Below are 12,761 nucleotides of genomic sequence, written 5' to 3'. Positions count from 1 at the left end.
CTTTATTGTAGCTATTAATTTGACAATAAAACTTGAAATCAACACAATATATTTTCTACACATGATAAATTTCAAAAATCACCAAATTTTTAAACAATTTAAAAAATGAAAAGGTTACTAAAAACACGTCTATACCACTCTAGGTTCTGGATTTTGAAAGAGCCATAAACCTGGAGTTTGTTAAAACTTTTATTTAGACCAAAAGAAAAAAAAATTACAAATAATTGAAATTGCTAAGTTCTGGGACTCATTTCACTTGTAAAATCAGGACGTGACCTTAGGCATTGTTAATAACAACAAAAAAAAAATCAACAATGGAGCTGGGGGTGTAGTCAACGGTGAACCCTGGGTCCTGGATTCAGCTCCCAACATCAGAAAAAGAAAACAAACAAACAAAAATGACATTTAGCCATGTATATTGCCAGAATTGCAAATGGAAAAAAAAGCTGAGTCACGGGTTTACTTAGAAGGAGATCCGGCTTAGTAAACTTGAGGGCATGGAGACGAAAAAGGCCACACTTCTCTTTCCTTTCCTGATGTGACAGCTAGAATAGAGACAGTCTGCGAGGCTGGCCTTCCCAGGCTGCCATGGGCAGTGGTAGATCCATAAGTCACAGGACCGCCATGATTCCGATGCCCTGTGGACCCCACTCCCATTTGATTTGCCAAGAAGATATCTGTGAGCTCAGAACAGTGAGGACCTGGATGATGCTACTGCAATACCCAAGACTCCCTCCCCATCCCCCCACTTGGTGACTACTGAAGATGCTAAGCAGGAACTTGGTGAGCTTCAGGATGGCTGGCACACTGGAGGATCCCTAAGTCAATAAGCAGCCAACCAGCTCCCAGGGCCCTGATTCACACCGAGTGCAGGAATGGCTACGGAAGTCCAAGGGAGAGCTAATCAGACGGTGAGGACTAGTCCTTGCTGTCCCTTATGCCTCTGGCTACAAGTTGCTGACTTGATACAAACAGGCTCCAGAAGTAGTTAAGGCAAATTAGAGCTATTAGGGAGGGAGATGACACACCAGGTAAAACTGCCTGAGGCCCCTCCCCCACAACACAGTACCTATGTCACCATCTACACAATAATAAATAAATTTTTAAAGATCAAATTATAGGAGCTGGAGAGATGGCTTAGTGGTTAAGAGTGCTCTTCAGAGGACCTGAATTCCATTCCCAACACACGGTTTAAGGGCCTCACAACCACCTGTAACTCCAGCTCCAGATAAGGAGATCTGACATTCTTTTCTGCACACATGCACACACTCATGAAAAATAAATCTTAAAAGAAAATCAAATTATAGATATTTAAGCAAAGAAGCCACCAAATGGGTGACAATCCATTAATGATAGCTCTATGAAGTAAATACGACCAGGTTGAGGAGCTGAACAGGTAAGGATCAGCAAACACCAAGGTCAGCCTTTAATACAGAGAGTGCTTCAGTGGAGCCTATGAAACACCAAGAGGCTTGGGCCCGGAGGTTTGTTGTTGCTGTTGTTCGTCTTCTGTCTTAGTAAGGAACTGAGAATGTTCTTAAAGAAAGCATCCTGGCAAACAAAAGAAACTTTTATAGTAAATGCCTGTCCAAAAGACAAGCAGACACTATCACGTTTGAAGTGACAGGCCTAAAGCTATATATGTGTGCACATGTGCATATGCATGTGTGTGTGTATGTATGTGCGTCTGTGTGTGTATTTTCATTAAAATAAAGCTACATAACTTGGTGTTATGACGTTCCTATACGTGGGGCAATATTCTTATTAGTTTATAATTTATTGTCGAGAAAGAGAGCACAGTGTCCCATGGTTATTCATGTTGAGGGTCTTTCTTCCACAGGTATGGACTCGCAGAAGTCCCTCTCTTGTGGAAGCAGCAGGGAAGACAGAAGTCCTTCCTCGCCACCTCTTGTTCAAGAAAAATTACACCATTCAGTCACTTCCCATTTCAATGCACTAGTCTTAGTGAATTATCTGTGCACTTCCCCTTGTTTATTTCCTCCTAAGTACACAATGAAGAGACAATCAAGAAAATGTCTGCCACATAGACTTCGTCCAGCAAAGCCCCGCCCTGGCACACACTCTGAAGAACTCCACCGTTTACACCAGGGTCCCGCCCTGGCACACACTCTGAAGATCTCCACCGCTTACACCAGGGTCCCACCCTGGCACACACTCTGAAGATCTCCACCGCTTACACCAGGGTCCCACCCTGGCACACACTCTGAAGATCTCCACCGCTTACACCAGGGTCCCACCCTGGCACACACTCTGAAGGACTCCACCGCTTACACCAGCTTTTCACCAGGTTGCTTTAGAGCCCAGCTAGCTGTTGCCACTGAATTAGATGGAAACACAAGAGCTACTGAGCTCCCATTCTGCTGGGGGTTTTAGCTACCTTCCCCTTCTTCCTTATTTCCAGGGCCTACAGGATCAAATTTCAGCCTGATAAAGAGGGGAGGAGGCAGTTCTTTTTTTTTTTTTTTTTTTTTTTTTGAGGAGGCAGTTCTTGTCTGTTCTCTTTACAAGAGGTTAATGTCTGATGGCTGTTCAAGAATTGCCTTGTGTGGTTGAATACATATATTCATCCTGTGAGTTCTGTTCCTCTAGAGAACCTTGACTAATAGATTCACTAAGAGGCTCAAAGCTGATCTAAGGGCTATCATACAGCCCCTGCATCAAAGGAGCTAAGTTTTTTTAATCCCTAAATAGCTTTGCTCCCATGAATTCCTCCGATCCTAAGCAGTCACATGAGCATATAGCTCACTAACAGATCTAATTAAGAATGACCCCTGTGGTTCCAGCTGTCCCAGAAAATAGAAGAAAATACGCTAGAAAAGTGAAGACCCATCCAGTCCAAACCACAGTAAGCAGAATGAACAAGTTTCCTGATCCTAACTATGTCACCAGTACGATACACACATCCTGTGTCCTGTTTATGTCTTAGCGGCGGCCTCCATGGCATCCCTCAGCTGTCATGGCTATGTTTTTCTCTTACATAGCATTCAACACATGCACTCATCACTCAAGTAATAAAAACAACCCATTTTCCAAGAGCATTTTCTAAAGCAGACTGCTTCGTATAGATACAACTGCTTAAAGGATCTATAAAGAAATATGAAAATTCATTTATGCAATTATAAAGTATTTCCCTAAAATTTGCACTGAAATGCATTGAGGCAGCTTTCTAAGTTGCTTGAGGTCATGAGAAAACTGAACCTTTATTTATTCGTTTGAAATAAGGCCCCAAAGGCATTTATTAACCTCATAAACCCAACTCGACAAAACTGCTCTGTTTACCTCAAGCAAAGTGTTCTGCTACACAAGGGATGCGGGAGAAATGCATGCATCCCTGAACAGAAGGTGTTCAAGGTCAGGTCAATGATGTCACAGGATTTTTACCAGATGATGAACAACACATCATTCTCCTTCCTCCTGGGGATTTTGCTTTGATACTAACATAACAAATATGTTAGAAGAACACTGTTATTTTTTAAAGGGCTATTCCCAGGTTAAAGTCACATCAAATCTTGAGGGTGTAACACCTGTTTGATAACAGCTGGTTTTCATTTCCAGTACATGGTGCCATGCTGAACTGTAACACTGCACCATTATACAAACTTTTCTTTAGGGTCACTTTCACAGGATTGAGAGCAACTTCCAACCACTTCTCTTTGCTGTTGTTTCGGTTTTGCTTGTTTGTTTTAGTGCACAAGAGGCTGACTCACTCCCTTACGATTTTTCAAACAAGCCATTAAATAGAATTCTGAAAACCAAGCAAAGAGCTCGAAGCCCTCCCTTCCAAGTTTGACCATGAACTCTGAGAGGCCTCTGGGGACTGACTGAGAAACAGTTTGGCAGCCCCAAGCTGAATCCAACTGAAAATAAGGATGTTAGCATCCTTCCTGTGAGTTCTCCATTCCAGAAGCTGGTGGGAAATATCTACAGGCGTCAGGAGTCTTTGGCTCAAAGGCCTCTCCCCTGAACAAGGCAGTATCAAAAAGAGATCCATTCTGCAAGTTAAACTGGTCTCACCTTTTTACCAGAAACCCTGGGACCCTGAACACAGGAGCACACTCTGTGTAGGTATAGATGCCCTTACAGTATTCCAAAGAACAGCGCTGATTGCAAGGGAACTATAAAGGTCTGGGCGTTAAATACATACCTTTTGATGCTTTCATTTGATCAAAAATTAAAAAATATTTTGCTCTCTGTTTTGAACAAAGCACACCTTTGTCCCTAAATCCTTAGTCACTGTCACACAGCCTTTGAGGAAAAATGCCTCACCTTCCATCTGGGCTTGCAGTCTTTGGGCCTCCAGTGGCCTCCTGGCCCAATGTCTACGTCCTTGGAGAAGAGCTGATGAACTTCATCAAAACTGATCTCACTCACGTTGACACTGAGGAATCCCCCTGCAAGTCAAAACACATGAAGGACCAGCATCAGTCATAGAGTGACGGGCAGTACGGGTTATTCCTGTCATCACCATGTACCTATTGAACAACACCACCTTCACTTTTAGACGGTAACTTGTATGGCTACCCCACTATATTTGGCACACTGGCTGAAGAGAATAAAATTCTTCAGCTCTTCGCTTTTTAGTAAGAACACTTCTAAGTAAAAATATATATGTATTTAATATATTTAGAAAATGTTGAACCTCATTCTAACACAGCACACTCTAATGTGTGTGTGTGTCAAATGTGTGTGCACACATGGATGTGCACATGAATGGCGTGCATGCATAGGGCAGAGGATAACTTCTCTGGTCTTGGTCCTCGGATACCTTCCGCCTTGTGTTTGAGACAGGCTCTTTCATTGGCCTGGAAGTGCAGTTTATAGGCACTACAAGGGGACAGAGTCCATGGTGTCTGCCTCTCATCACTTCATCACAGAGATAAGATGTACACACCAACATATCTGGCTTTTTATGTGCGTTCTGGTGGCCTAAACTCAGGCCCTCATGCTTGGGAGGCAGGAACTCTCCAAATCATCCATCTTCCTAGCCATTAAAACTACGCAAGAGTGGAGAGTGAAATGAGTGGTCAGAGGGACCTGAATCCTAGCGCCTACTAGGGGACATTGTGCTTTCTCTGCCTCAGCTCCCCCATCGCTAGGAGGGTACAATGACGCTTGCCCTCCAAAATGATCACATCCATTTGATTCAAAAGCCAGCAGTATCAGCAGGCCCCACAGACACAGATAAAATGAACCTCACACCAAAACATGGCATTTTTCTTGTCATTATTCCCTAAACAAACAAAACACATGATACCTACAGTTATTAGGTATTATTACCAATCTCGGAGTGGTTAAAAGCATACACAAGGCCATGCATAGGTTGCGTGCAAATATGACATTTTAGGTAAGGGACTGAGGTGTCCACAGACTAGAGCACACTGGACAGGAAGGTCCTGAAATCAATTCCCCCACGGACTCTGAGAGGATTGTCACCTGTAGGAAGGATAAGGGACAGGACAGACACTAGATATACTCAGGAAGTATTGGTTGCTATCACAATTATTTACGAACCATCTCCCCAATCCTCCAGCCCCTGAAAGAGAACACAGGGCCCCATATTGAGAAAGGAGCGAAAGACAGAAAAATTAAAGACACAGAAAGGAAAACAAGCTTCTCATCCTAACTATTTTGCATTTCTTGCTGACTGACAATCAAGAATCTGCAATGTAATTGGTACAAGTAAGCTTGCTACAAAGGCAGTGCTTAGTCTCCCAAAGGGTGGTGAAACAGCAAATGATGCTTTCTTGGGGCCAGAATCTTTGTGGGCTTGAGTTGCAGTCTGTTAGCACTACTCTAGACTCCAAACATAAACCCTGCATCTCAGGAGACCACCTTTTTTACAAAAAAAAAAAAAAAGCAAGAAAAGATTCCTTAAGAAAAATGAGCAAAGCAGCTTATGTATGTTTAAACTTTACTTAACTTGTAAACTGTTTAAACTCTATTGGAAATTATATTCGCAGAACAATGTAACTTACAAAGCCACATAATCATGTATACAGCCTCCTAAAGACATTTGGTCTTCTTATCTTGTATGTCTCGCAGCCTATCTTTGCTTCACTCTGGGTGGTCCTGAAACGCATTTTTGTAGTATAGCCAAGGACCAGGCTTACCTGAGAAGAGGTCTCTACGGCACCTTCCTGTTCATGTTGATACTACTACTGACCTAAATACCCAGTTATTGACTTGTTTGTTACTGGAGACAGAGATGGATCTCACTAAGTAGTAGCGTAGGATAGCCTTGTACTCCCATAGGTTGGTTGGTTGGGTTTGGTAGTAATGGTGATTGAACCTACGACACACATTAAGCAAGTGTTCTATGATAGAGCTATATCTCATCCACCCCATTTGCTTGTTTTAATTGTGAAAAAAAAAGCCTTGCCAAGTTGACCACACTGGTCTTTTAGCTGTAGTCACTCTGTCTTGATCTCTCGAAAAATTGGGATTACAGACCAACACCACCAGGTGCAACTCTAGCCTTGAACTCTCATTCCCTGCTTCAGCTTCCTGGTTAGGCTTCTAGACATGCGCCGTCATAACTGGACCCCTGACACATCGTTTTTCTTTTTCAAAATTGTGTGTGTGTGGGGGGGGGGTTAAGGTGTCCTTCTGTATATGTGTTGCTTTTATTGGTTAATGAATAAAGCTGCTTTGTCCTATGGAAGGGTAGAATATAGCCAGGCTGGAAGAGATATACAGAGAGTAGGCAGAGTCAGAGAGACACAATGTAACTGCTGTAGGAGAACGACATGCTGGAACCTTACTAGTAGGCCACACCTCGTAGTGATACACAGATTAATAGAAAAGGGTTAATTTAAGATGTAAGACTACTTAATAAGAAGCGTGAACTAATAAGCCAAACAGTGTTGTAATTAATATAGTTTTGTGTAATTATTTGGGTCTGGATGGCCAGGAAACAAACGAGCTATCTCCCTATCTCCATTTACTTGTGTTTGTGTGTGTGTGTGTGTGTGTGTGTCAGAGAGAGAGAGAGAGAGAGAGAGAGAGAGAGAGAGAGAGAGAGAGAGAGATTAGAGCAGCTGCCCTTGGAAGTCAAATGATCCTCAGTTGTAAGCTTCCTTAAGTGGGTGCTGGGAACCAAACTTGGGTCCTTTATTCTAGACCTCCACTCCAAGTAGTTCTTAAGAAAGGAAATTTGCAAATATAAGCCAGCATATTTATTCTGAGTGCCTGCCATGCCTCAGGCCCCTGATTACACAGAGCTGAAAAGTCAGGGATTTCTAAGATGCTGTTGGTCTACCAAGCACTGACTCTGCAATGTAACTAACACTCATGCTTCTGCTGTGAAATGAGACTGAATTCCTCTCAGTCTAGTCAAATCCTGAACTAAGAGCTGGAAATTTCTCAGTCCTCACGGGAACTGTACAGCAGCTGCTCACTACGGTCCCCCAACATCCCCCATCTGTCTGCCCATCTCCAGTGATAGCCGGGAAGACTTGGAACTGTACAGCAGTTACTCACTAACGTCCCCTGAAGGAGGAGGGTCATCTGTCTATGTGTTACTTTTATTGGTTAATAAAGAAACTGCCTTGGCCCTTTGATAGAACAGAAAATTAGGTATGTGGAGTAAACAGAACAGGATGCTGGGTAGAAGGCAGTGAGGCAGACACAATGAAGCTCCGGTCCAAGATGGACGTAGGTTAGAATCTTCCCAGTGAGCCACCATCTCGTGGTGCTACACACACTAAGAGAAATGGGTTAACCAAGATGTGAGAATTAGCCAGTAAGAGACTAGAGCTAACGGGCCAGGAAGTGTTTAAAAGAATACAATTTGTGTGTTGTTATTTTGGGTATAAAGCTAGCCATGCAGGAGCCGGGCGGAACGCATCCCACAGCTCCTCACAACAGCTTGGCCTGCTCGCCTCATCACTACAGAATGCCTTAGCTTTCCAGCCAGGACAATGGAACCACAGGTCATCTTTTAGCAGTTCACTAACCTGTCACCTGCTCAAGTCCAAAGAGGTACAAAACAGTCTAGAATGCCCTCGGGCCAATTCCCCCTTCGAACTTCCTCGCCTCATAAAGGATAAACCAGCAGCTGTCTCTCAGCCACAACTGGGCACAGGACTCACTCAGTTCTGTCCAGACATCCCCTGCCTTCCCTCCTCTGGATGCTCAGGTCTCTCCACAGCCTCTGCTCCCACCCCACCTCGCCTGGGGAAGCAGGCCCATCAGAGGCTGCAGGAAGCATTTGCTGTAGACGTAAGTGCCGATTCTCCCCCAGAGTGAGCTAGGGAAATCCATCTTCTAATGCCAGCCTGCTCTACTGATGAATGTATGATCCCCACACTTTGGTAAGACAAATCTCAAAGTGGCTGATCTTAAAACGGTCAGATTGCAGTATGTAAACCAGAATTAAGCCTATGAACTTAGAAAGACAAGTCAAATATAAGAGTAACAGTAGACATCAGGCCTGAAATACCAAGACTTGATCACAAAAAACTCATCAAATAAAAATCACACAAATAGCTGAGTGGTGATGTCACACGCCTTTATTTTTTTTTTATTTTTTAAATTTATTTATTTATTAAGGATTTCTGCCTCGTCCCCACAACCGCTTCCCATTTCCCTCCCCCTCCCCCGATCAAGTCCCCCCCCTCATCTGCTCGAAGAGCAATAATTCCAGCACTCCAGAGCCAGAGGCAGGCTGATCTGAGTTTGAGGTTAGCCTGCTCTACAAAGCAAGTTGCAGGAAAGCCAGGGCTATACAGAGAAGCAATGTGTCAGAAAGAAAAAAAGAAACAAAGAAATCACAAATAAATCAGATGTATTCCAAAGCACGTTACTAAAATGATAGAGATCAGGCTAAATTACAAGCAGCTTGTGCAAGTAATTGAAGTTTGTGTTCCTGCACTGTTAAACAACATTTTGTCTTTTCTCCAGCTTTCTTGGCTCAGCATCTGTAATCATCATCAGCCTTCCCCCAGCATCCTTTGCAGTTTAATTTCTATCTCCAATGCATATACACGGTCCACTAAATTAGAAGTCAGGCTTTCTGGGTCCCTGCTGGCTGCCTAGAGGATGTCTGGCACCTGAAGTGACCTGTTTGCATCTTCCTCCTGATTGCCTCCTCCTGGGTAACCCACATCACCTGCTATCAGCTTTTCTGTGTACCCACAGGAAATGTGGAATGCCCTGGAATCCTAACACTTTACTAGCTGAAAGGGTAGAGATGACCCAGTGACATGAAGCCATCCTGCCAGCCACAGCAGCAACACCATTCTGGGGTGCAGGTCTTCTGATTCCTAAGGAAAGCCTCTTATACTTCTTATATACAGCTGGTCCCTACAAGAGTGTCAGTGCCAAGATGAGGACCCTAATCTACATGGGAAGTTGAAAAAGACAAGATCTCCTGAGTAAATTGGGAGCATAGGGACCTTGGGAGAGGGTTAAAGAGGAGGGAAGAGGCAGGGAGGGGAGTAGAGAGAAATGTAGAGCTCAATAAAAATGAATTAAAAAAAAGAGTGTCAGTGCTTTACAAAAGCATTTGAGAGCCACCTGCTGAGAAGGAGCCAGGAGTGTGTGCACACCCTTCACCCTAACTGCTTGTACAAGGAGCCACCAGCCAGGCCAGCCAGCCCTCGAGTTTGTTTGCAGTGGGTGGACAGAGCTTCTCAGAGACTGGCACCTTCACCTGTCCAGGCTAAACTCCTTCTCTTCTCCAGCCAATAAGTGAATTCTGCCTGCTGTTAAAGATTGAAAGATCAAAGAACAAATACATCACTAAAATCCACTTGCCCTTACTCAGAAGTAGAATCAATCAGCAAACAATACAAATGAAACAATTTATCACAACAAATTTCCCTCTTTAGAGGGTGGGGCTAGAGTCAGAAAGTACAGAGCAAGCGACAAAGCACCTGCACTGGAAGGCAAAGGGGAAGGGTGAGAAACCTGGCCGAGGAAAGTCACCTGTCAGTCTTGCAGCCACGCCCACAAGCCCAAGGACTGTTGTGAATGAGAATACTGTAGCTGCTCCCCTGTTGACAAAGACTCCAGCCTCCTGAACACGCACTTAGGAAACAATGTCTTCTGTCCTGACGATGGACCGGATGGGCCCAGAGCCCATTAGGCTCTCAAGGACCAAAAAGACAGGCCTATGGTGATGTGAATTGTAACACATCCCCAGACATGATCCAGAGCTGTTCTTTATTTTTTCTATTAAACACAGTTCTCAGAATCACAAACAACTCAGGTGAATTACTCAAGCTTGCATCCTCCTTACAGCTCGAGTCTACAATCTGTAGACGGCTGCTCTTTCCCCTAAATCAACAGTGTGAAACAATTTCATCACTCACACGGGGTTTCCGTCAGTCTTTGGTGTAAAAGGTTTAATTCCTGGTTCTTTGCCTTTGCGACTGTTCAGCTTGCAGGGTATTAGATAGACCCTGTCCAGGGCCCAAGGGACAGTGTGAAAGAGTTCCAGGAATATCCCTCTCTGGTGTTCTCTCCCCCACTCTCCTGAGCCTCCCGGTCTAGCTCTGTGCCTGGATGGCTATGACTCACACTGCCATCGGTCACCTATGTCCTCTCTGAGGCTCACACCAGGCACTCCTTCAGATGCCTCACATAGACTATTTGACTTCTAGAATTTCCATAACTGTTTTAACAAATGTTTTCTTACTCAGCTATTCTTAAAATGACCAAACCAGAGCTTTCTAAGCATATAAGTTTTCAGTTACAAATCCCAATGCTAACTGCAGTGCCTTTGGCATGTATGAATGGATGGTGGATAGGAGGGTGTGCAGATGGTAGGTGGGTGGATGGGTAGATAGATATGTAGATGGGTGAGTGGGTAGATGAATAGATGGGTGGATGAATGGACGGGTGAATGCGTATATAGGTGGATGGATGGATGGGTGGATGGGCATATGGGTGGATGGATGCATGGATGGGTAGATGGGTGAGTGGGTGGATGGGTAGATTGGTGGATGAAGGGGTGGGTGGGTGGAGGTAGGGTGGATGGGATAGGTAGACGTATAGATAGATATGAAGATGGGTGAGTGGGTGGATAAATGTGAGTGGATGGATGGATGAATATATGGGTTATGAAAGGGGTGGGTGGGTGGATGGATAGATGGGTGGGTAGGTGGATGGATAGATGGATGCATGAATAGATGATAGATGGATGGGTGGGTAGGTGGATGCATGCATGGTGGCAGTAAGCTGTTGTACCCCATGTCCTTTCTTTTGTGCTTTTGTATTCTTCTCTGACTCAATCAGGTGCTACTACACATCTCTAAAACCACTTGTACCAAAAACATCGCATGTGTAAATGATCCAGCCTGGCAGACCCCATCACTGCCCAGGCCCTTGTCTTCTAATCTAAACAGAACACAATTCTTAATGCCCATTTTTCTCTCTTGCTTGTATTTTTCCTTGACTTGCTCTGATCAACTAATTAAAATACCAACTAACTGAACCTCCAGCCAACCTTTACGGCTTCTGTTTTCGGTTCTACCTTGTAATCCCCCTGTAAACTCTGGGAATTCCTAGGAGGACCCACACCTTTCATCAGATGCTTCCAAATTGCCCTCTCCTCCCCCAACAATAAAAAGGCTAAGAATTCCCTTGGGGGACATAAGCTGCCACCACTGCTGCTCTCTGTCCTTGCTTCTGAGACACATCTGTCATTCCTTTCTGCTTTGGCATAGGGTTCAACGTGTACATTAAATGCAATTCTTCTTTTTTGTTCCCAAAAAGCCACTACACAAATGAAATCAAGAAAATCCAGCTCATCGTCTGCCTCTCCTTTTCAAATGTGTTCCTGGAGAAACACACATACTAGGAAATCCCCATGCATGCGCCCCAATGGTCTGCACAAATCGTCAGCCCTTCTGGCTCACCTCACAGAGACCCTTCTCCTGCTTGCAAACTGTATGGAATACAAGACTCTCACACTGCCAAACCCACCACTCCAAAGTCGAGCATGAAGAATGCATCCACACGCTTCCTCACGCTCTCGCCAAATTGTCTGCTTCCTTGCACCACAAACAACACCTTTCAGTCTATGCCCGCAGCCACACCACCTTCCGGTTCACAGCTCCGTTCCCTGACAAGTGCCTCCTGCCCTGATCACTCTCTGGCATCCACTGCCCTCCCGTGTAGCCTCCTTCTTTCTCACCCTCTTTCCCTTCCTGCAAGTTCCTTCCATGGCCTCTTGGTTATAGTGTCTTCTTTTTCCTGTTTTAATATCACCTCAGTATCCAGCCTCATAAAAAAAGATTTGCCAAAGAAGGGGGTGTTCATGTTAAAAATGTACGTTTTGGGCCCCACTGTCAACACCTCTGTGTCAAGAGATGCCCACGGGTCATGTCTGTGGCTACCAGCTCTACTTGTGTATATTTTCGGCTGCTTAGTCTGACCTCCCAAAGGAAAAATTTAGAATCCAGCCTTCAGGAAAAGACAGTCATGTGACTACAAAAGACTGAAAAGCAATAAACAGTATAAAGACAGGCTACTCTGCAAAATGCCTTGCCATAAACATGGTGGCTTGAGGGCACCAAGCAATGGCAAGTCTGTCTCCAGATCTGAGTGTGGCTGAGGGCAATTGTGAGCTCTGCCAAGCGGCACCAAGAGGTACTTCTCAGGGTGGGCTGGGCCTTGCTTGTGTTCCTCTAACTCTCAATCTAACTGGCCACCCAGGTTTCCTGGAGTATCTTCTAGTATTTTTCCATAGATTCTGTCTTCTTAAGCCACATACAGTGTGGTTTGCAACAAAGAAC

At 44.4% G+C, this 12,761-nt stretch overlaps 1 protein-coding gene across 1 annotated transcript in view; it reads right to left on the bottom strand.

Annotated features, from left to right (window-relative positions):
• The window catches only part of LOC121453396 (beta-1,4-galactosyltransferase 6), a 68,478-nt gene that overhangs the window by 15,886 nt on the left and 39,831 nt on the right, over positions 1–12,761 (bottom strand). The window contains exon 4 of the mRNA XM_041660140.1: positions 4,288–4,412. Coding sequence (XP_041516074.1) covers positions 4,288–4,412 — 125 coding nt within the window. The remainder of the gene's footprint in view (positions 1–4,287; positions 4,413–12,761) is intronic.

This window comes from Microtus oregoni, unplaced genomic scaffold, assembly GCF_018167655.1.
Source record: "Microtus oregoni isolate MIOR12 unplaced genomic scaffold, Mior012 000011F_ref0000422, whole genome shotgun sequence".
Lineage (NCBI taxonomy): Eukaryota > Metazoa > Chordata > Mammalia > Rodentia > Cricetidae > Microtus > Microtus oregoni.
Note: the sequence above shows the minus strand (reverse complement) of the source record. Positions and strands in the feature narration are given on the sequence as shown.